The 22084-nt window shown below is 41.0% G+C and overlaps 1 protein-coding gene across 5 annotated transcripts in view; it reads left to right on the top strand.

Moving 5' to 3' along the window:
* The window catches only part of lama2 (laminin, alpha 2), a 322377-nt gene that overhangs the window by 225114 nt on the left and 75179 nt on the right, over window positions 1-22084 (top strand). For 3 of the 5 annotated variants that reach the window (XM_050057580.1, XM_050057578.1, XM_050057577.1), the window contains 6 exons: window positions 5528-5652; window positions 6688-6774; window positions 7265-7458; window positions 12704-12846; window positions 14405-14503; window positions 19151-19262. In XM_050057580.1, coding sequence (XP_049913537.1) covers window positions 5528-5652; window positions 6688-6774; window positions 7265-7458; window positions 12704-12846; window positions 14405-14503; window positions 19151-19262 — 760 coding nt within the window. The remainder of the gene's footprint in view (window positions 1-5527; window positions 5653-6687; window positions 6775-7264; window positions 7459-12703; window positions 12847-14404; window positions 14504-19150; window positions 19263-22084) is intronic. The other 2 variants (XM_050057581.1, XM_050057579.1) reach the window with 1 other exon arrangement.

Genomic DNA, 22084 nt, shown 5'->3' with positions numbered 1-22084 from the left:
TAGAAAGTCCATTTGTCATGCTTCCACTTGAGTAGGCTGTGTCACCATTATAGCTACCTAGTTACTAATGCCTATGTTGTTACCACAGCAACCAATGCAGATAGGTTGGAGATGTCTGGACACATAAATCTGGACAGTCAGTCTCATAGATCTGATTTGAGTAACAAATCCGATTTGTCTGCTGTCTACATTTCACAAGTCCCCATCTGAGAACTTTGGTTTCAGGGAGCAGTTGGTCACATGCTGTGAACATGTCATCGTCAGATTTAGTCTGTAAAACCCTGGCAGACTGTCACTGTTTTAGCCATGATTGTATGACCACAGTGAAATCTGTTCATACTGTTAGAAAAATCCATCAGCTGAGACTCATTTTGGACAGCTGATTTAATTATGTGTCTTGGTGTGACCAGAGCACTGCTGCACTGAATAACCAGTAAGATATAAATAGGTGTAAACACTAGTAGTAAACAAGCTAGTAAACAAACTGTGAAAGATGCTGGCAGCTGCGTTCTCACGGAGCCTTTTCAGAAAATAGACACTTTTTTTTGCACGTAATGTTCAGTATTTTTCTGGAAGACATGAAACATGGCAGGTAGTGCAGGTGGCTCGCATTCTTTCATTAAATAATTGCAGCACTATTACTACTCTTCTTTTTGGAAAGCTGAGCTGTCAAGCCATAATACCACCAAGCGTCCAGTGGAGCTCAGTTTTTAGTGAGAGGCTTCCTCGAGGTGAAGTGCTGGATGGTGTTTGGTCGTGACAGAGTGTGACTCTCTGATTACTGACTGAAGAGCACATAAACAGGACAGCTAAAAGCAATTATGTAAAATGGTTTTCCGTCATTTTCACTCTGATTAATTTAATTTGGAATGTAACCATCATGTTACCGTCCCCAGCTTAATGGAAGATTTTATTCCTTTGATATCCAAAAAGTAGTTCAGTCATAAAATATTTAATCTAATGCTGCGTTCACAGGACGAGCCACACAGCAACCTGCTACAACAGGTGGCCTACGACACCACTTATCACCCTTATCACCCGCCTATCATCCCTCCGCAGAGGACTTGACATCTATTCACACCTGGACCCATCTAACCCTAACAACACACATGATGGCCAGGTGGGTCAACGACTCACAGGTGACCACAATGACTTTGTAAGCATCCATACCCACACAGAGTTTAAAGCCTGTGACTCCACACCAGTTCATAAGAACTGAAGAAGCCTCTTGAACGGGAGGTGAAACGTCTTCAAGAAACTCGAACAAGTCCAGTTGCCTACGATATAGCACTTAAGATTACCATGACCTGGATGACTGAGAACCTTCACCAACAGGCTACAAGCATTGTGGTAAAAAGCGAACTGGATACAGTGTTGGTGGCGCATGAGGCCAAAACATTTCGAATTCCAGGGTGTAAAATTTCCCCGATGTTATGCATCATTGGGCCCATATATGAGCAAGCGCGCTAGAGACTTCACCAGACCAGTGGCTAACTTTTCCAGGCTGAGCTAGCTACCTTCCGATTCAGCCATCCGCTAACATGAATGGGGGATAAAATTATTTAATCATGTGGCTCGTTTAGACTTTCCAAATGTTATTGGACAGAATGGATCCTGTCCTGATAGTGAAACAAGTCATTTTGTGGGGGTTGTGACACTCAAAACACGTATCCACTGATTTACAGACGCCTCTTCGACAATGGCCGTGTGAAATTGGCTTCAAAATCCAGCCCACTTCTGATGGCCTGGCTACAAGTCATTTTCAGTGGAAGCCGATGGCTTATAGCTCCAAACTGATGCGTTACACTTGTACTGCGTGACAGGCGTGAAAAATCAAAGTTGAGCTGGCCTCCATCTTTTTTCAGCAGTCCAGTCAGTGACGCAGGGAAGGGACCACAACTAACCATGGGATTTTGTTAATATCTGTGGTACTGTTAGTTAGCTTAGGTAGCTGACGGAATGCTAGCTTTTCGTTTACTGCGGGACACACAGGGATGCAATGAGGCGGCAAAATGTGATATTTAATGGGGCACAGACATTGATATAAAGTATAGATATATTTTGACCATATTCAAACTTCAGATAATGTTCAATCAGTGTGCTTTGTTGCAAGTAGCAGACACACACACACCCATAACAACATAACTACGTCAACAAAAGCTTGAGCAGCACTTCAGTGGTGAGTCGGCAATGATGTGACTGGCCAGGCTGTTGCTGTTTTGCTCGTATTGTGAAGCACTATGTGTAGCATGATGGAAACACCTTGAATTAAATCTTATTCTTAATCCTTTGGAACCTGAGCAAATTGGCTTGATTAAAAACATGATTTCAAAAACATAAGTCAGAAAAAAGAAGAAAGTTAAAAACAAACACAGAATGAAATTACCTGGAAAAAGTGCTAATAATTCCGTACCATAATTTTACATATAATTATCCCTAGCTTTTTTTCTTGTTGTTTTTTTTTTAATGGATTTCTAAATCCATTAATCTAAATTTTTTGCAATTTGTGGGACATATCTTACCAAGTTGCTCATTGTCTTTTTTCCCTTGTTTTTGATAGAAATTGCACCAATTTGCTCAGGGTTTAAAGGTTTAAATACTTGTGAAAGGTGTCTGAAAGCAGCACAAGAAAAGTGATGTCTCTCCAGGTTTCAAAGGGTTAAAGGTCTAGTGTTTAGGATTTGGTGGCATCTGGCAGAGAGTTTGCAGATCTGAAACTTCTCCAGCGTTTGGATTGTCCATTCTGGGCTACTGTTGAACAACATGATGGAGTCTGTGAAGGAGTCCTGCTCCGTATGTAGATATAAACGGCTCAGTCTAAGGTAACTAAAACACAGTGGTTCTTATTTTTAGGTGATTATAAGCTGTACTTTAGCCAAACTAAAATTTCTTTAGCAGCTAAAAAATATACATATAAATATTATATACCATTTCTGCTAATATATTCCCCTTAATTCTAAACACTGTACCTTTTAAAGGAATATGTTTGAAGGTATGTATATAAACCGCAAGTCCTTTCATGTTCCATGAGATCGACTGTATGATAGACCTAATTTGGCACCAACACAGTTGTGACAGACAAATGTTGGCTGTAATAGGATTTAAAGTCACCCAGTATGTCGCCGCACACCAGAAGAGTTGTGCTCCAATATGTTTCCTCTCTAACGTTCTCTGCTTTCTCATTATTTTTATTGTTTTGTTCCTTTTGTTTCCTCCTCTGTTTTATCAGCTCTCCTTCTTTCTATTGTTTCTCATTCTAATTTTCTTGTTTCTTTTAATCTGCCCCTTCTCATCTTCTAAATTCTTTCCCCTCTCATCCTCAATTATGTATTTACTCATCCTTTTTCTCCTTTCATCACCCCGCCATTCTCTTTGTCCTCTGTCTGTTCTCTCATTTTTCTTTGCCCCAATTTTCCCCTACACCTCCCTCTTTCTTTCCCACCTCTCCTTAATTTCTCTAGTTTTGCCAATTTGTTTCTCTTCCTTTTTTCTCTACCTCTCCCCTCCGTCTTCTCCTCTGTTTGATTTCTGTCTCTCTCTGCCTCCCAGACATTTTTCCCTCGCCCGTTTCCATCTTGCTCTCCATAACGGCGTCATTAGCATTTTTCTAACCGAGCGGGCTAAATTGAAAATGCTAAACGAGTTTGTTTCTGTGGTAATTAGTGGTAACGAGGAACACAGGAAGTTAATGGAAATGACTTGCCTCGTTAGAAGGCAACTTCCTGTTGCACTGATTGAAGTTCGCGTTTTCAACAAACAAGGCGAAACACATAAGACCGAACCCTGGGGAGATGAAGGGGAGGGGGCCGCGTGTTTGTGTACAGTATGTAATGAATTTGTGTGCGTTTACATTGGGTGTGTTTGTATGATTGAGTGCACAGAGTGTGTGTGGGCGTGTGTGTTGCATCTGTGGGTGTGTGTTTTTGTGTATGGAGCGTGTACATTGTGGAAATGCACTGCATATTTATATAAACACTGTTTTTTGGCATAGTATCTGTCAGAATACAAATATGAATAGGTATTGTGTTGTGTGTGTATGTGTGTGTGTGTTAGTCCGTATAATAAGTAAAGAGCTGAAAATAAACACAAACAACTCTGGATATGAAAATATTTTGGATATATTTATGGTTGTGCGTGTCATTGTACCCTCATGGCTCCCCTCATAACAACAGGTGAGTGAGTAGTACACAAGTAAATGAGTATTTCAGATGGCCCGCTCTTGAGGAAGGAAGCTTATTAAACTCTTTGACGTGTGAGATCGCACCTGTCAGCTAACAGCTAGCCAGCCGCTGCTGTGCACGGTCTCACAGCACCTCATCATGCAGGAGTGGGACTGGGCTCAAAAACCATTTATTACTGTGTGTGGACGGCTACATTTCCTATCAGAAATTGTCCATGCTAGGTATTTTTATGTGTGTGTGTGCGCACGCATGTGTGTGTGCGAAGGCCCCGAGAATGGCTCAGAAACTGTGGGTGGTGAAAAGAAATGAGTAATGACTTCCCCGCTGCTCCGGTAGAGATGCTCAGCACCGCAGAAGCAGCTGCGATCACACTGGGTACTTCCCAGTGACAGTCCGGATGTGAATCTGTATGCATGTAAAGACGGCGGCGACTGCTCAATCAACTTTTTTCCCTGGAAAATAAAAGTCATCTGATGTTTGTTTTCATGTCTTTGTCTCGGTAGAAAAACAAATCTAAGAGGACAGGCAGCTCCTGATTTAGAAGAGATTTAAACTGAAATGACCTTTCTGTCAACGTGTTGTCAAACATTTGGAGTTTACCACCTTACAGCAAAGCACACCAGTTATCAAAAGTGCTACTATTATCCAAAATTGTGAAGTGAGCTGACAGCGGGTAATAATATCAGTACGCCATTATTTCTCATTTTCATACTCGTCATCTAGTCTCGGTATAAATCAACCACTGGTGCCAGGATAATTATCTCACTTGCCAAAAAACAAGCCTCCCCAATGCCACTTTGTCAGTAATCAAGGAGGGGATGATGGGTGACCCCGTCTGTCGTCTTTTCAATTACTCATTGTCGACTTGAGACGAGTAGACACATACAAGGGATTGTACACAGCTTAAGAGTGATACTAATTTCCTCCAACCTCTCTTTTTTTTTCTTTCACTCAAACAAATCTGGCGTCTCATTTTCACTGCGCCAGTGGCGATATTCAAATACAACACACAGATAAAAGTGTAGCTTAACTGCTGTTAATTTAATTTGAAAATTAGTGTGCTTTTTTTTAAAAGATGAAAGCTTTCTGGATAAGCAGAAAGAGTTGGGTTCTTTTTCTCTGTAATTGTGTTACAGCTGTCTTTGCTCACACGCTCAAATTCTGCTTTTAAAACTAACCACACACACCGAGAACTCACGCTGGCTGGAGGATGATGGGAAATGTACCACCTACACACCAGGGCGAGAGTCGGGTTGGGTTACAGAATGAAAACAAGTCGATGCGGCGTCTCCACATATATAACATTAATTTCATGCCTCTGTGTGTGTGTGTGTTTGTGTGTGTAGAACTGTCAAGACAACACAGAGGGTGATCGGTGTGAGCGCTGCGCTCCGGGATTCTACGGTGTGGTCCGTGGTTTCCATGACGACTGCAAACCCTGCGCCTGTCCGCTCAGTAACCCAGAGAACAAGTAAACTTTCTGTGTTTGTCTGTCATTCTCTGTAACAGTGGTTCCCAAACATTTTTCAATTATATACCCTTGAAATATTTTTCAGCCAAGTACCCCTTGACCAGTACAAAACATTTTAGAAAGATACACAAAGGTACAATAAAATGGTAAATGGTAAATCCCATTAAAACACAAGTATTTTTGCTTTTTTCCCTCTTTTCTATGTTGACAGCTGTATTGCTGCTACATTTCAACCACAAGTCCATTTGCTTGATTTTCTGAAACATACGTTCTGGAAATTTCATGGGGTTGTATGGTATATGAGGGTATTGGTGGACGGTGCTTCTGGTGTTCTCTGAGCTTTTTCTTTCTAATAAATAAACAATACAATCTCACAAAATGTCAAGAAATGTAATACTGTTACCTGTTTTAGAGAGAAGAGAAACACAACCATACACCTTCTGAATTTAAAATTCTAAGACTATCTTAATTGCCCTAAGTCGTTAAACACAGTTTATTCAAACATGACAGAAACAAAATAAAATTCACCAAACCATCTTGTTTAGTCTTGTTTAGTTAGTTAGTCCAATTTTCCAACAATGACCAACTGTTGTTTGTTCAAAACAAGCCCTTAATTCACAGTTAGATGTGAAAATATGCTTTGTTTCCCTTGCAGTCTCTCTCTGCTGTTGTCTCTAGCCAGTTGTTTAAAGTCCTGTAAGGTTATCCCCAACACTCCCAGTCCCCATATCTGTCAGCTCAGCTGCCTGTTCCACCAGACTGACCTCTGGTGTCGCGTAATGTGAACTACATACATTACATCCTTAATACAGCCTCTCCAAATGAGTTTAATATGAAGAGGAACGTCTGTATTTTCAACAGTACAAAAAAATCATACTGTTATGATTTCTAAATACCCTGGTATACTGTGATACTGTGATATAGCCCAAGCCTAATGATTATGTATATGTGTTATTTCTCATCATCAGACTGTAAACATATCAAAATAAGTATTATATATTCACTGAAAAGTGAAAAGTCTTTTTTTGGTGTCAGTTTCAGTCCTACCTGTGTAACAGAGGGATACGATGACTACCGATGTACCGCCTGTCCTGAGGGATATGAGGGCAAATACTGTGAGAGGTGAGCCACACACACACACACACACACACACACACACACACACACACACAGAAAATCATAATCTTCCTATAATTATTGAAAACAAGATTAGCTTAGGGGTCATGAGATTTTAATATGGGACATGGAATGAATCAAGTACCCAGGACATTGGGACAGTACATCTGGTGGGGACACAAGGTTTTTTTTTCCAAGCATGGCACAGGCATGACCTCTTCCCTACTCTGCCTTTTATTGGCTTTTCCTGATATTCTTACCCTAACTTATCTCATTCCTTATACCTAAACCCAACCAGTCCAACCAACAACGGCAATGAGTTCTAGCCAATCAGAAGGAGAGTAGGGTGGGTCATGCCTTTGCCATCCTAGAAAAAAAAATTGGTGATGGGGCCGAGGTAATATCCGGTGTATATAATATCTAGTCACGGAAACTTCTAACTACAAACAAAAACAGTAGCTGATTCTTTCCTTCTTTCCATGATCCCCCCATCCAGGTGTTCTACTGGTTACCATGGTAACCCGCGGATGCCGGGCGGCCGCTGCGAGGAGTGTAAGTGTTCCTTGTGGGGGGCGCTGCCCGGACCATGTGACCCTGTCACGGGCCAATGCCGTTGCAGGGTCGGGGCATCGGGGAGGTCGTGTGACCAGTGCATGGACAGGCATGTGTGTGGACCAGCTGGGATCATCTGTAAGACTAACACACAGCTTTTTATTTAATCTATCATTGGTGTTTTCTTTTCCCCTTTTTGCCTTCTCTTTATTCAGGGTGTGTGCAGGTTGAAATATTAAGAGCTTAAATTATAGTTAGGAAACAAACAGCCAACAGGTGCAGGTTTTATTGGACATTTGGTCTGAATTATGAGAACATGAGTTTTAGTGCCAATAATTGAAATAGAAAATTAATTGGAGCCGATTATAAAGGCCTCTTTGATTAGTGTCCAACAACAGAAGCTGCCACAAAAGGACCTCAGAACTTAACTTTACCACATGATAGCAAAAAAGCACATTTGGTAATTTTGAAAGTGACTTTAGCTTCTTGAAATGTACAGACATTCTCTCTCTTCTATTTCCCTCTATTGTGTTTCCTCCAGTGGCCCACCACCCGGCAGTGTCACCTGATGTTGTGGTTTTTGCATTATTTTGGCAATGAAATGCAAATGAGAAGTCAAAGCCCTTTTCTCCGGTTGCCATGGGAGACAGGGGATCGTGGCAGAAGTCAGATTCAAGTCATTTAGAAAATAATTTCAATGTAATTTGGAGCTAATTTAAACTTAATATGACCATAATGGCAGGGCCAATTCGGTGCCATTAGCATGTCTAGAGGTACGAGAATATAGCAGGAAAGGTTGTGAGACAGAGGCTGATGTGAAATTGCTGCTGTCAGGTCAGAGAGGAAATTGCTTGCTCAGGTCTTTATGTGTTCAGACACAAAGCGTGTGTTCATAAATTGGCAGTGTGAGTGCTGCAGTGCACCCTGACACCAAACCGGTCGCCTCTACGTCCAGACTATAATCACAAGTCCTGATGGTTTACACAGAGTGGAGCGATCAGAACGCTGTTCACTTGTTGAAGAGTGATTGCGCTCTACATTGTGCCTCTGCTCGGCCCTTTCTCCCATCCTATCAGACGCAAGCGAACACTCTGGGAGTCGGCAGTGTTGAATGAGGGAAATGCTGATATCTCAGCCACATCTGTTGCGTTACATCATTTGCATTGATATGCAGCTAAATTTTCAACACGTGATGTCATGGGTTGCATGATTGTATGTTGCCTTCATCAGCAGGAGAGTTTATGATCAAATTGTAATTATTTCTTTCAGGGTGAAACACACAGTGAGTATTATGACCTCAGGAAATAGCGAGACACATCTGCTTTCAAACAGAAAGAAACATTATCGCAATAAGCCATTGTACACGATGTGTCCCTCAGGGATTTTTATATATTTAGTTTATTTTAATTTAATTACTGGAGCACAATGAGATACAAAAGCTAGGTTTAAATAGTAGTAGATCAAAAATCTGATCAGTAAAATCACCAGTTCTGGACACAGCATCTGCCATGCTGTGCTTCATAAACACATTGTAAATATAATTTAACTTACGTACATTGTTAGTCTGGCGGCACGGTTGTGCAGTGGTTAGCAAAAGGGTTCCCAGTTCAAATCCAGGGTGCGGGTTTCAAACCCCAGGATGCGGGAGCCCCTCCATGTGGAGTGTACATGTTCTCCCAGTGTCAGTGTGGGTTTTTTCTGGGTACTCCAGCTTCCTCCCACAGTCCAAAGACATGCAGGTTAATTGGTGACTCTAAATTGTCCGTAGGTGTGAATGTGAGTGTGAATGGTTGTCTGTCTCTATGTGTCAGCCCTGTGATAGTCTGGTGACCTGTCCAGGGTGTACCCCCCTGCCTCACGGCCAATGTCAGCTGGGATAGGCTCCAGCCCCCCAAGGTATTACTCAATATTTATCTTCAATAAAATGCAATTTCTATACACAACTTAAAGGCAGATTTCACCTCCCACTGTCAAAATTAGATGCTAAATACAGGGTTCCCACATTCTTGGAAAACCTAGAAAAGTCATGGAATCCCATGATCACATTTTCCAGGCCTAGAAAAATCATGAAATTAGTAGTCTTCTGTGAATAACCTTCAACATAATGTAACATATAAGCAAATTTATTTTCTGTGGCTCTCTACGTTACCATCACATTTGTTTCTTAATTTTCTCCCTGTGTTCCATCTGTTCCTTCATATGCGTCAGTTAGCTGGAACTATATTTAAATAGAGCTGGAATGTGATATGTCTGAATTACGCCAGGCACTAGGGCAAGAAAAAAAATGTTGTGACACTGTGATTTTATATGTAAGATCATTTTCTAGATGCAAGATTAAACCGTAAGTCACTGTCTAAGGTAGGGGTGTCAGACATACAGCCCATGGGCCAAGAGTCCAATCCAGCCCACCAGATGACTACACTAAGAGGTGCCAGGGTTCAGGAGCAAGTTAAACAATGCATACTTCATGTAAAATTCTGCTTCAGAGGCTTTTCCACCAGAATACAGTTCTCTGATATAACAATGAATACTTACTGTGACTGTGTTTAAAGATATTGAACATTGTGCAAAATGTTGTCAAGCTTCAGTTCAAAAGAATCTGTATCAGGAAATATATGATTAAATGTACATGTAATGACAGTGAGAAGTAGACTGACTGAATGTGAAATAACTGAGACATCCACAGAATGCAATTCTTATTACAAAAAAGGGAAAATATTGGAGCTGTTGTCACTTGCTGTTCGATGGTTTTATCGGTCCGACCCATCTGAGATCAAATTGGGCTGAACTAAAATGAGTTTGACACCCCTGGTTTAAGAAACACAGTCACAGGTGTGTAGTATTGCACTTGTCATTTGTGCATGCGTGTTTGAATTTCCAGTGTGAAGCATGCATACACTAAACTGAGCATAAAATAATCCTCAACACTCACTGGGGTTTACTTTGGTCTTCTAGCTATATAATAAATCATAATATTCTATACAGCTCAATCTGTTACAGCTCTCACTATGAGTCTAATGACTTTGTATTGTATTAGAGTTCTGTGGCCACCACTCCAGCAGCTAGTGTAGCTTTCAACGATTGAGGGGATATTTTAAGCCAAGTCTTACAGTTATGCGATCATTCTTGTGTTTTCCTCTCTGCTTCTTATCATGAAACAATAGACAGTGTCACTTCTTGCAATCAGATTAAAGATAACAGAGTGGTATGTTCATTTGAGCTATCCAAACTGCAAATCCATTTTAAAGGAATACATCACTCCTCAAGTGACCATGTGTTTATCAGTTACTCACCCTGTGTTACCTTGAACTCATGAAGAAAGCTTGTTTTTCTCACATGCCTACTGTGAACGAAGAATCCAAAAACAGAGAAAATTATTAATGAGTTGAAGTCACAGCCCACCATGTTCAACAACAGCAAAACTTTATCACAACATCCATTTACAAACTCTCACAGTATAATCCACGTCTCATTTATCCATTCGTATACTCAGTACTTCCCAAACAGACAGCCCTTTCCGACAGGTAAGTGAACTCTCTTCAAAGCCAGACTCCATTGACAAAAACAGTAATTTTACCTTGCTGAACACAGGAGCTGCTGGTCCACCACAGCTTTAATCAGTTAGTTTGTTTGTGTTACTTGTGTGACTTTGGTGTTTAATGGGGTTAGTTTAGATTCAGCAAAATCACCCAAAAACAAAAACAAACTAACTGACTGAGGTAGCGGTAGACCAGCAGCTCCCATGTTCAGCGATGTAAAATTACTGTTTTTGTCAATGGAGTCTGGCTTTGAAGAGAACGTAGATAAGTTTCACTTTACGTTTAATTCCTTACAAAAAAAGGGGCGACTTGGATTATACTGCACAAGTTGTGTGAGAGTTTGTAAACGTATGTCTTGATATAGTTTTGCTCTTGTTAAACATGGTCGCACATGACTTAAGGTCATCAAGTATTTCCTCTGCTTTTTGATTCTTTGTTCGCTGTGGAGGCACTCTAGAAAAAAGAGTTTTCTTCACAACTACAAGGCAACACGGTGTGGGTAATTGGTACACTAAAGGTCACCGGAGGGTGGAGTGTTCCTTTAAAGTCACTTAATTTCTACCAAGTAGACTGTTGAGCCATAGTTTACCTTGTAAGTGAAGCCATTTTATTTATCAGTCATCCTATAATATTGAACCCCAGCTTTTAGAATTGGTTTTCTTGTATGTTACACAGTATATTATGACATGTGGCACACTGAGAACTTGGTTTTGACAGTAATGTGTTTCACTATCAAATTTTCACATGGACGAATTTTGACACAGTAGAATAAACTTGGTGAGTGTACGGCTGAATCTTCCCAACAAAGATTCAGTAATTCTTCAAACAAACTTCAAGGTAGCCAAATGCACTCCATCTTGTGTAAACTCCTTAGAAGAGGAGACAGAAAGAAGCTAATTTGAGAATCTCTGGCCTGTCTTGCCAACATTGTAGAGGCAGGCATCCACCCAGCAGCACAGAGAGCAGACAGTGATGGAAGTGAGGCTTTTGTGTGTAATCACACCTTGTAGCACAGGATGTTTTCACACTGTGTGGAAGTTAGTGATTACGATCCTTTGTCACAGGGATTCGTGAATGGCTTGGATTTGACGTACAGCTGTTTACTCCTCACTCAATGTGCTGTACATTTACTGTACCTGCGTTTGTGTGTGTGTGTGTGTGTGTGTGTGTGTGTGTGCATGTGACTGCATGAATGCTTTAGTGTATTTGAGTGTTCTGCTTTTGTCAGAGATTGATAGAGTAAAAACAGTTTTTATTTTACTTAATTCATCTTTGATTTCCCTTGTCAGAAATTTTAATTTCTGCAATAAATCAGCCTCGGGCTATGGAAAGGAAGAGAAATTCACACACACACGATAAAGAAAAATGCGAATGCGTGTGTCTGAATGAATTCCCTGGTGTGTTTGTGCGTTGGCTTGTGTGTTTTTAGCCTGCAGTGTGTGCTCATAATAGGTGCTTTTTGCCTCTCTGTGCTGAATTTCATGCATCGACAGCCCTGTCTTTTTGATGCCAGAGTCACTTAAACACAAAACACAAGCAGTCACTACGATCACACACTGATGTGTTTACAGACTCACAAATAAGACACAGAAACACACACTCAGAAGTAAAAATACACACTTCTGACTTCCTTTCTTTCTTCTCCTCTCATTTTCTTCCTCTCATTTCTATCTGCCAAGTCAAACTGCGGAAGTGTCAACACACACACACACACACACACACACACACACACACACACACACACACACACACGCGCCAACCGTCTGTAAACCTTTCTAATAGATTTAGTTGGCCTCATTACACTCTAGCTGTGTCTAACTGTGTTTTTATATTTCTTCCTCCAGCCTGTGATGATGAGTGCTCGGGTCTGTTGATCAGTGATATGGACCGCCTGTATCGCATCATCACTGAGGTGACTCTGACCACGCCCCTTCCGCCACCTTACAAGGTGTTGTACCGCTTCGAGAACATGACAGAGGAACTCAAGGTATGATCTTTCTCTGCCTGACTGAAAAGATGTTTTAATCATTTTTAAAAGAGTAACTACACTCCAGAGTTTGTGTTACAGTGCCTCTACCGTGGAAATGGAAGACAGCCCTGTCATTGTGTTTTTGGGTTGTTGGTCTCATTCTTGTGAACAGGATACCTCAAGAAGATCTTGAGAGAATTTCTTCATATTTGGCACAAACATTCACTTGAGCTTAACAATGAACTGATTAGATGTAGGTGGTCAAAGGTCAAGGTCAATGAGACCTTGCATCCGTCTTATTCTCATGAGTGCAATGTCTTCAGAAAACCTTTGGGGAATTTCTTCAAATTTGGAACAAACATTCCCTTGGACTTAACATTGAACTGATTGTAATTTGGTGGTCAAAGGTCAAGGTCAGTGTGACCTTGCATCCGTCTTATTCTCGTGAACACGATTGCTACAGAAAACCTTAGGGGAATTTCTTCAAATTTGGCACAAATGGCCACTTGGACTTGGAAATAAACTGATTAGAATTTGGTGATCAAAGGTCAAGGTCACTGTGACCTCACGAAACATGTTTTTGGCTATCACTCATAATTCTTACGCTAATTATGACAAACCTCACAAAAATGTCCAATAGCATATAATGATGAAATGATGTCAATAGATATCTAAAAGCTCAAAGGTCAGCTTCACTGTGACATCATATTGCTCTGCATAAAACACTTTTCTAGCCATGATCTGACGTCATATCTCAGGAACAGAAGGGGAGACATTTGGTCAGATACTGGATTGGTGACACGCATCTTGGGTGTCCACCTCGAGACTGTGTTGATTGTATAGATCTTCTGTGTGTGAAGCCTCCATGTTTTCACAGACGTGGATGTAAACTGTAAGAGTGCACAGAGGCATACAACCACTAGTTGGGAATTTTGGTTCCTTTGTATGGAAGAAGACAATAATCAAATGCGATGAATCACAGTATGGTTATTTAAGTCTATTTCTGAATTTAACTGACACAACAATTAATGTATGGTGAAATATAGTATTACTGTGACACAAATTTAGCATTAAGATTTTGGCCATATCGTCCATCCCTACTTGATGGTACAGTGAGATGGCACATTCTTCATTCAGCTCACTCAACCTGCACTATTCAGACAAACACTGTTATTAGCATCTCGTTGTGAGCTTGTTTTCAAGTGTTTTTAAAATGTTAGGACTTTTCTCCTCCTTCTAAACAAATCATCATCTGTCACAACACAATGCTGTTAAAATTGATTAACACTTACTATGTTACAAATGGATTGCAATGAGAAGGTAATAACCGTGGTTGCATTACCGTTATTATCATGTTTACTGTGACGTATTTCAAATATATTGAGTTTTATATGTTGGATATGTCTTCTGTTTAATTATTTCTTTCTTCCTTCCCTACCTGCTGCCCTCCCTGGCTCATCTTCTTCTCTATGGCTCTACAGCACAGAGCCAGGCAGTTCAAAAGCCTAGCCCTGGGCCACAATGTGTCAGACATTCCTCTATGTAATTCCTTCATCTCTCTGTTTCTCACCTGCAGCACATGCTGTCACCACAGAAAGCTCCGGAGAGATTACTGCAACTGGCCGACTCCAACCTGGGATCACTGGTCGTTGAGATGGACCAACTACACAGCAGGGTACAGACACTTTTGTTTTTCTTTTGACTCGACTTAAGTCTCTGTCATTGTCTGTCTTCCCCTCTCTCGCTTTATCCGTCCTTCTCTGTCTGGCTCTAAAATAACGAGATGGAGCAACTAAAGACCGAGGAAGGGAGGGAGATCATAAGGGCAAAACTTATGTACAAAGAACAGAAAAGACACAAATCCTGTCACTTCTGCAACAAGCTGCGCATTACAATAGGGACAACACAAAAAACAGTCTACCCAGTAGCCAGATGCAGCATGCTGATTGATGTAAAAGCAGAACCAAAACCTATTTAACCGCCTCTCTAACATGTTGATCAAGTGTCAGAGACTTTCAGATTTAGGTTAAGGTTCATTGCCAAGCAGGTTTTCACTTACAAGGAGTTCAACTTTGTGTTTGGTGCATACAGTCATTAAACCTCTCTTAAAAAAGCCTGATCTGGATGCCTCAGTAATAAATAACTACAGGCCCATATCAAACCTACCATTTTTAGGAAAGATCATTGAAAAGGTTGTTTTTCAGCAACTTAACACCTTCTTGGAGCAAAACAATATCTTTGATGCCTTTCAGTCTGGATTTCGAGCACATCACAGCACTGAGACTGCACTTGTAAAAGTTTTAAATGACATTCATCTGAGCAATGATGCATCAAAGATTTCGGTTCTGGTATTACTGGACCTCAGTGCTGCATTTGACACAGTTGACCATAACATACTGCTCGACAGACTAGAAAAGTTTGTGGGACTTTCTGGCACTGTGCTAAATTGGTTTAAATCTTATTTACAAGACAGGGATTTATTTGTGTCACTTGGCAATTATGAATCTGTGCGAACAAAGATTACATGTGGAGTTCCTCAAGGGTCCATTCTTGGGCCTCTTCTGTTCAACACCTATATGCTCCCTCTTGCTCAGATTATGGAATATCATAACATCTCCTACCATACTTATGCAGATGACACACAACTTTACATAACAGTGTCACCAGATGACTACAGTCCCCTACATCTGCTAAATAAGTGCATTGACGAAATCAATACGTGGATGTGCCAGAATTTTCTACAACTAAACACAGAAAAAACTGAGGTAGTTGTTTTTGGCCCCAAAGAACAAAGATCAATAGTCAGTGCTCACCTTGACGCCATGACATTAAAACCTGCAAATCAAGCCAGAAATCCTGGTGTAGTTCTGGACTCAGACCTAAATTTCAATAGTCACATTAAGACAATTACTAAATCAGCCTACTACCACCTTAAAAACATAGCAAGAATAAAAGAATTTCTGTGTAAACAAGATACAGAAAATCTTGTTCATGCTTTCATTTTAAGCAGGCTGGACTATTGTAACGGTGTCTTCACAGGCCTGAGTAAAAAATCAATCAGACAACTGCAGCTCGTCCAGAACGCTGCTGCCAGAGTCCTCACCAACACCAAGAGAGTGGAGCACATTACACCAGTGCTTAAATCACTACACTGGCTTCCTGTGTATCAAAGGATAGACTTTAAAATCTTGTTACTTGTCTATAAAGCACTAAATGGTCTCGGGCCTAAATACATCTCTGATATACTTGTACGTTATGAAGCATCCAGACCCCTCAGATCATCTGGAACAGGTTTACTCAGTGTTCCCAGGATCAAAACCAAACAAGGTGAAGCAGCCTTTAGTTTCTATGCTCCCCGCCTGTGGAACAAACTTCCAGGATATCTGAGGTCGGCTGAAACTGTCAACTCATTTAAATCAGGGCTTAAAACATTACTATTTACTGCAGCTTAGCAGTGAACCAGATATGTAACTTATTGTTAGGATAATCTGTAGCTATTGTTTTTATATTTGTCTGCTGTTGCTTTTGCTTTATGTTTGCTTTTTAAATGCATTTTCTGCACTGTTTTTCTTGCTTTTAGCTTTTGTTTTTAACGATCTATTGTTCCTTTAATGTTTTATCTTAACGTATTTCCCTTGTAAAGCACATTGAATTGCCTTGTGTATGAATGGTGCTATATAAATAAAATTGCCTTGCCTTGCCTTGCCTTGCCTTGCCTTGCCTTGCCTTGCCTTGCCTTACAAGAAAGGAAGGAAACTATATTGCAAATTTTTTGAGCAGGAGATGTACAAAAGTTGACAGTGTAGAAAATACGTGCAGTGTACCAGGATATTAGTCCAAGATGGGCTTTAATGTAACACATAGTGTCATTGCCTGTTTTTTTAACTCTTTCAAGCCAATTCACAACAGTGCAGTCGCTGATTGTGTTGCCTCCATTTGGTAGTTTCGTTCTCACTTTGAATAAAATTTACAAAACCTTTTCAAGTCTAGCGTGAGCTCTAAGACTGTACCAATGCCCTATTCTTTATGTTTCCTACATGTTTTTTGAAGAAAAAAACAAGACTCAGTCCCACCTCTTCCTTCTGTCACAACAGATCATAATCTGAGTCAAAAGAAAACATGTACATCACCTAAATAATTTTAAAAAAATTGTGGGAATATAATTTGCAATCAACACAAAAATGGCTTTAACACATAGAGACAGATTTCTACAGGGGATCAGTAACACATTGTAAAACAGAAACCTTAGGGTGCTTTCACACCTGCCCTGTTTAGTTCGGTTCAATTGAATTCAAGTTTGTTTCGGTGCGGTTCGTTTTGGCAGGTGTGAACACAGCAATTGCCCTCAGGTGTGCACCAAAACAGAGAGACCTTCATGAAGAGGTGGTCTCGGTCTGGTTACAAACAAACTCTTGATCCGAACCAACTGCAGTCACATGACACATTGTTTGGGTTAAACATGAGCATTTTACAGTCCTGGAGGATTATTAATGTGCGCCTCCTCCTGTACTGCCTTAATATGCACATTCAGCACATCCAGTGCATCAAAACATTGTTTTCTAGTTGGAGCCGCGCCTCGTTTTCAAACTGTATGGTTTGACTAAAATGAACAATGACAGCAATATAGTCCACGATGAGCAGCGCTAAAATCAACCTGCGTAGTTGTCCCTCCATTGTGACATTAGAAAGTGTTGCATTTATCTTGCAAGTGTGCTCTTCTTCAATGTTTTGTTTACTTCCTGGATTTTTCCCACGTGGAAATTCTGACCAATCAAGAGCAGCTTTCTCGCACAAGGCATTTGATCTGGTCCGCTTGTAAATGCTGCCGTGAGAACACGGACCAACTCTAGGCAATTATGCAACTTTGTGACAAAATGAGTCCCTGATTCAGACCAAAGCAAGTGAACTCTAGATCTGAAAGCACCCTTAGTTAACCACTTTAGCAATTAACAGATTTTGACACGATGGAACCCTGGGCGCCATACCTGGATTAACCCCTCTGTTCCTTCTGCATAACCTCTGGAGCCCAGGTTTGCATTGTGGTAGTTTGATAACACAAAAATGCATTCAGGAACATGCAACATGTAGACACAAAAATGATATCATAAAAGTCTTAAAGCTGGGTTGTGGCATGTGGATCATCTTCAGGACATGGCGTCAGGATTGGGATAAAGTTTGTGCTCTGTAAAGTTTACTTGTTTGCCCTCTTATTCATGCGCTATACAAACAAATTTATATCGTACTTAATTGCTGCATATTTCAAAACATGTTTTTAATAAAATTGGCACCAACAAAGTGAAGCTGTACCTTTCAGGATCCCTGAATAGATATTAGTAGAATAACAGAAAAAGAAATGATTTTGATGTAGCTCAAGATTGGATTATAAATCCTGATTAGGTCTTCCCCAGTATTGACTGAAACTTATGAATTTTCAACCACAAATGTTACGTCACCTCTGACAGAGGCTATTAGGGGTCCCTAGGTCCCTTGGCCTGTGTCTCAGTAGACCAATTCAGGAATCAATGCCTGCTTTTCAAATAATTTTTTTTAATGTTTTTCCATCAAACATGTTCACCCAAAAGCATTTCTATGTCTTCGCCCTCGTACAGAATACAGAAATCTATATAAATGTTTTGTTTTTGTTCACCATCTTCAGAGTCACAGTTGCATCTCTAAGAGGAGTGAACCAAAATAGAAAAACGTGAGCGGAGGGGGTCTACCTCCAAGTGGAGAAAAATAACACTCACATTCACGCTGTCAAGCTACACCCTTTTAGGGACCGGGGCCTTGACATTTGTTGACAGCGATGCTATCACCCACACCCCACCGCACACACTCACTCACACACACACCAGCGAAAATGATATAGCATGGTCTTGTCAAATCACAACAATAATTACCTGCTCTTTCTTTCTGTGTGTGTGTGTGTGTGTGTGTGTCTGGTGGTTTCATGTCTGTCAAGGATTCATCCATCTCTCGCCTTCCTGGTCCTCTGTGTGTGTGTGTGTGTGTGAGTGTGGGTTAATGTGTGACTTTGTGTTTTCTTTTAATGTCAATAATTCATCCATCTGTGTGTGTGTGGTGGCATGTGAGTGCACATGTAGACAAGGAAAGCAGAGCATGACAGACTGGACTGGATATTGATTGTGTGTGCGTGTGTGTGTGTACATATTGCCATCATCTTCTGTCATTCCTTTACATCTACTGTAAGATCTCCGTCTTTTCCTTTCCTCCGTTACACAGAAGTCAATATGTTCACTTATTTAACACTTGTTTATTATTATTGTATAACTTGAGTGTGTGTGTTTGTGTGTGTGTGTAGGCTACGAAGGTGTCTGCTGACGGAGAGCAGGTTGAGGATGATGCTGACAGGATTCATAAACGAGCCGAGGACCTGGAGCAGTTCATCAGGGACACACTGCTGGGAGCTCAAGGTAGCAGAGACGAACACCACCTCTCCTCCATTAACTGCCTCCATATCCTGCCAACTGGGATTTCTGGATTTATCTGTCTACTGTCTCACCAGTTTCGTCCGTTATTAGAGGACATTGCATTATATTACATTATAATAAATGTAAGGGAGCCATGTGGGAAATTTAGCTTATTGCATTAGAGGACAGTGGGATATAGATAAGGATATGAAAAGATGAAAAAATAAGATAAATTAAATGAATAATTACACAGACAGAACATATTAAAAAGCAGCAGTTAAATGCAGATGTAGCATCACCAGAGAGAGTGAGAGTGGATCCCCTGACTGCTAGATGCTTCAGTGTAATCTATCTTCAGCCATTTGACTCTTTCACTCCCACATAACAACATATCACTAGCCTAAATGCAGAGAACACAGGCCTATGAAACAGTCATAATGATGTTCTCAGTGGTGTTGCACATGCTGATGGTGTGCTCCCTGGTGGGAATCTAGTACTGTTCTTCTGTTGTTTGTTTCAGGATAGTTGTTAACTGTTGTCTTGCCAGTTTTTCGTATGGTGTTTTATTGTGTAATGTCTCTGCCCAGGAACTACAGTTCAGTCAGGAACATTTTATTACATTTGACGGTATTGCTCTGTTCTGGGGCCTCTCTGACTTTCCTAGGTCTATGCAGAAAGCCTCTTGCACGGGCCTGCGAGGAAAGCCTGAGACAGAGAGAGCAGCAGCAAACACCCCTCAGGAACAGAACAGAGCAGCATCAATGACAAACAGAAATGACACTGATAAGTCAGACACAGCATGAACAGGAGGAGCTGGGGTGGAGGCGGGTTGCAAAGCGGCTTGCAGTGGAAGCAGCAACAGTAGGCAGGCCAGAGCAGTTTAAATAGGGCGCCCTGAATGAGATTTGCCAATTGGTTGCATAGAAAGGAATCATGTGATTTTTTTTATTTATTTATTTATTTATTTTTTAAATTGCAATATCTCGGCTTGCTTACAGAATCACAATATATCCCAATATACTGAATCATAACCCCTGTATCGTGATACATATGGTATCACCAGATTCTTGCCAATACACAGCCCTGAGAGAAATCCAAGGATAAAAAAGGTCTCTTTAATATCAAGACTGATGTTAGTGTTACCACCCAAAATAGACAAAAAGCAGAGACCTTGATTGCATTACAGCCTTTTCTTTTCTAAATTCTATTAGGCATCTTCAAAGTGTAACGACCAAAACATCTTTCTGCCCCCTTGTTAGCTCTCTAATGGAAAACTTAGCTCAGACACAATGGCTTGTGGGCCGGCGGCCAGCTGCTGGCGTTTGGTGCCAGCTGCTGGTGCAAAGTGTTGCCTGAACAATAAATACGAATCCAGCAGGCTGCAGCATCACTAACCATGGTGATAAAGAGTCACCCACCAAGATAACAGGGTGCAGAGGATCAGATTGATTTATTTTGTTAGCATCTAGTTAGCAAGTAACAGAGAGACTGCAAGAGTTAAATGACGTTTGCACATTTCAGCATGCATTGAAGTTCTTTATGCTTTTGGGGTTTTGTTTAGTCACAAACCACAAACATTACAAACATTGTTTTCCCACAGCTCCAGGGTTCAGTGCAGCCCTACAGCTGTGTGCTGTGTGCCCACTGATGTAAAACACTATCTCACAGGTAGTGTTACAGTCCAGATGGTTCACTCAGGTGGCTTCTTACAAAGGACTTGTCTTGCTCTCTCTCTGCATGTGTAACTGGCAGATAGTTGTTCATTTCAGCTCGGGTATCTTTTTGCCAGTGCAGCTGCAGCATCTCCTCCCTCAGCCCCTGCATCAATAGCCGTGTGACCAGCTTGTGATGTGTTTTTTTCTGCTGCGACATCACAGTCACAGCCCTCACGTACGCTCCACTGGAAAAGGGTATCTCTGAAGTCTAGAGGGGGTTTCAGTGCTTTGTGCAGTCATTCCAGGCCATCGGTGTCCCTCCATGTGCAAACTAATTTTGTCAGTGGACAAGAGTTGTGCAGACCTTCTGTTCAAGCCGTCTTTTCACCATCCCCAGCCAGGAGTGCCACCTTGCAGGTCACTCTGACCGTTTGTGCTGGGGTTTGTTGAGCTCTTCTTTGGTTGCTGCCAAGGCTCACCACATTAAAAAAAGACACACATCTTTCTTTTGTACAACCCAAGTTAGTCCCTCATCATGTGATGCCATTGGTCCCAGACTTTTTTCCATAGACTTATACTGTGAAATAGATATCTGTAAATTAGTAGATACATTTTTTGAGCGTCCCAAGACTTTTAAACAATTAAATCATTTCATCCCCGTTCAAGTTAGGGGAGTGCTAAAGTGGGGAAGCGGCTGTAGTCTACAGCACCTGTTGTGAGGTGTGTTGTCCTCTTTTTTTACTCAGTCTTTCCATATGTGGTCCGTTCAGACTGTCAGGACTATAACATTAACATGTATGAGAAGTCTAGTCTGTTTCCAATTTTAAATCTCTTAACCCCGGACAGCTGTAGTCAAGTCCGAGTAGGATTTAGCAGGTATAAATACACTTTTAAGTAACTCCCCCACCCTGCACTGTTATTAAACCAGTACAAATGTCCTCCATGTAAACTGTGCAGTTCAAATAATTAGTCATTTTGATTACTGTTATGAAATTTTTATGGCTTCTGGGATGAAATGAAAGTTACCAAACCGACGCTTTTTGACTGGCTGTGATGAAACTGTCCTCTCCTTGTTGTTGCTCCTAGCTCTCTGGCCCTCTGCCTAATCACAGTGTGATTATGTGTGTGTGTGTGTGTGTGTGTGTGTGTGTGTGTGTGTGTGTGTGTGTG

Source organism: Epinephelus moara, chromosome 12 (assembly GCF_006386435.1).
Source record: "Epinephelus moara isolate mb chromosome 12, YSFRI_EMoa_1.0, whole genome shotgun sequence".
Classification (NCBI taxonomy): Eukaryota; Metazoa; Chordata; class Actinopteri; order Perciformes; family Serranidae; genus Epinephelus; species Epinephelus moara.
The sequence above is the reverse complement of the archived record's forward strand: the minus strand, read 5'-3'. Positions and strand labels throughout refer to the sequence as shown.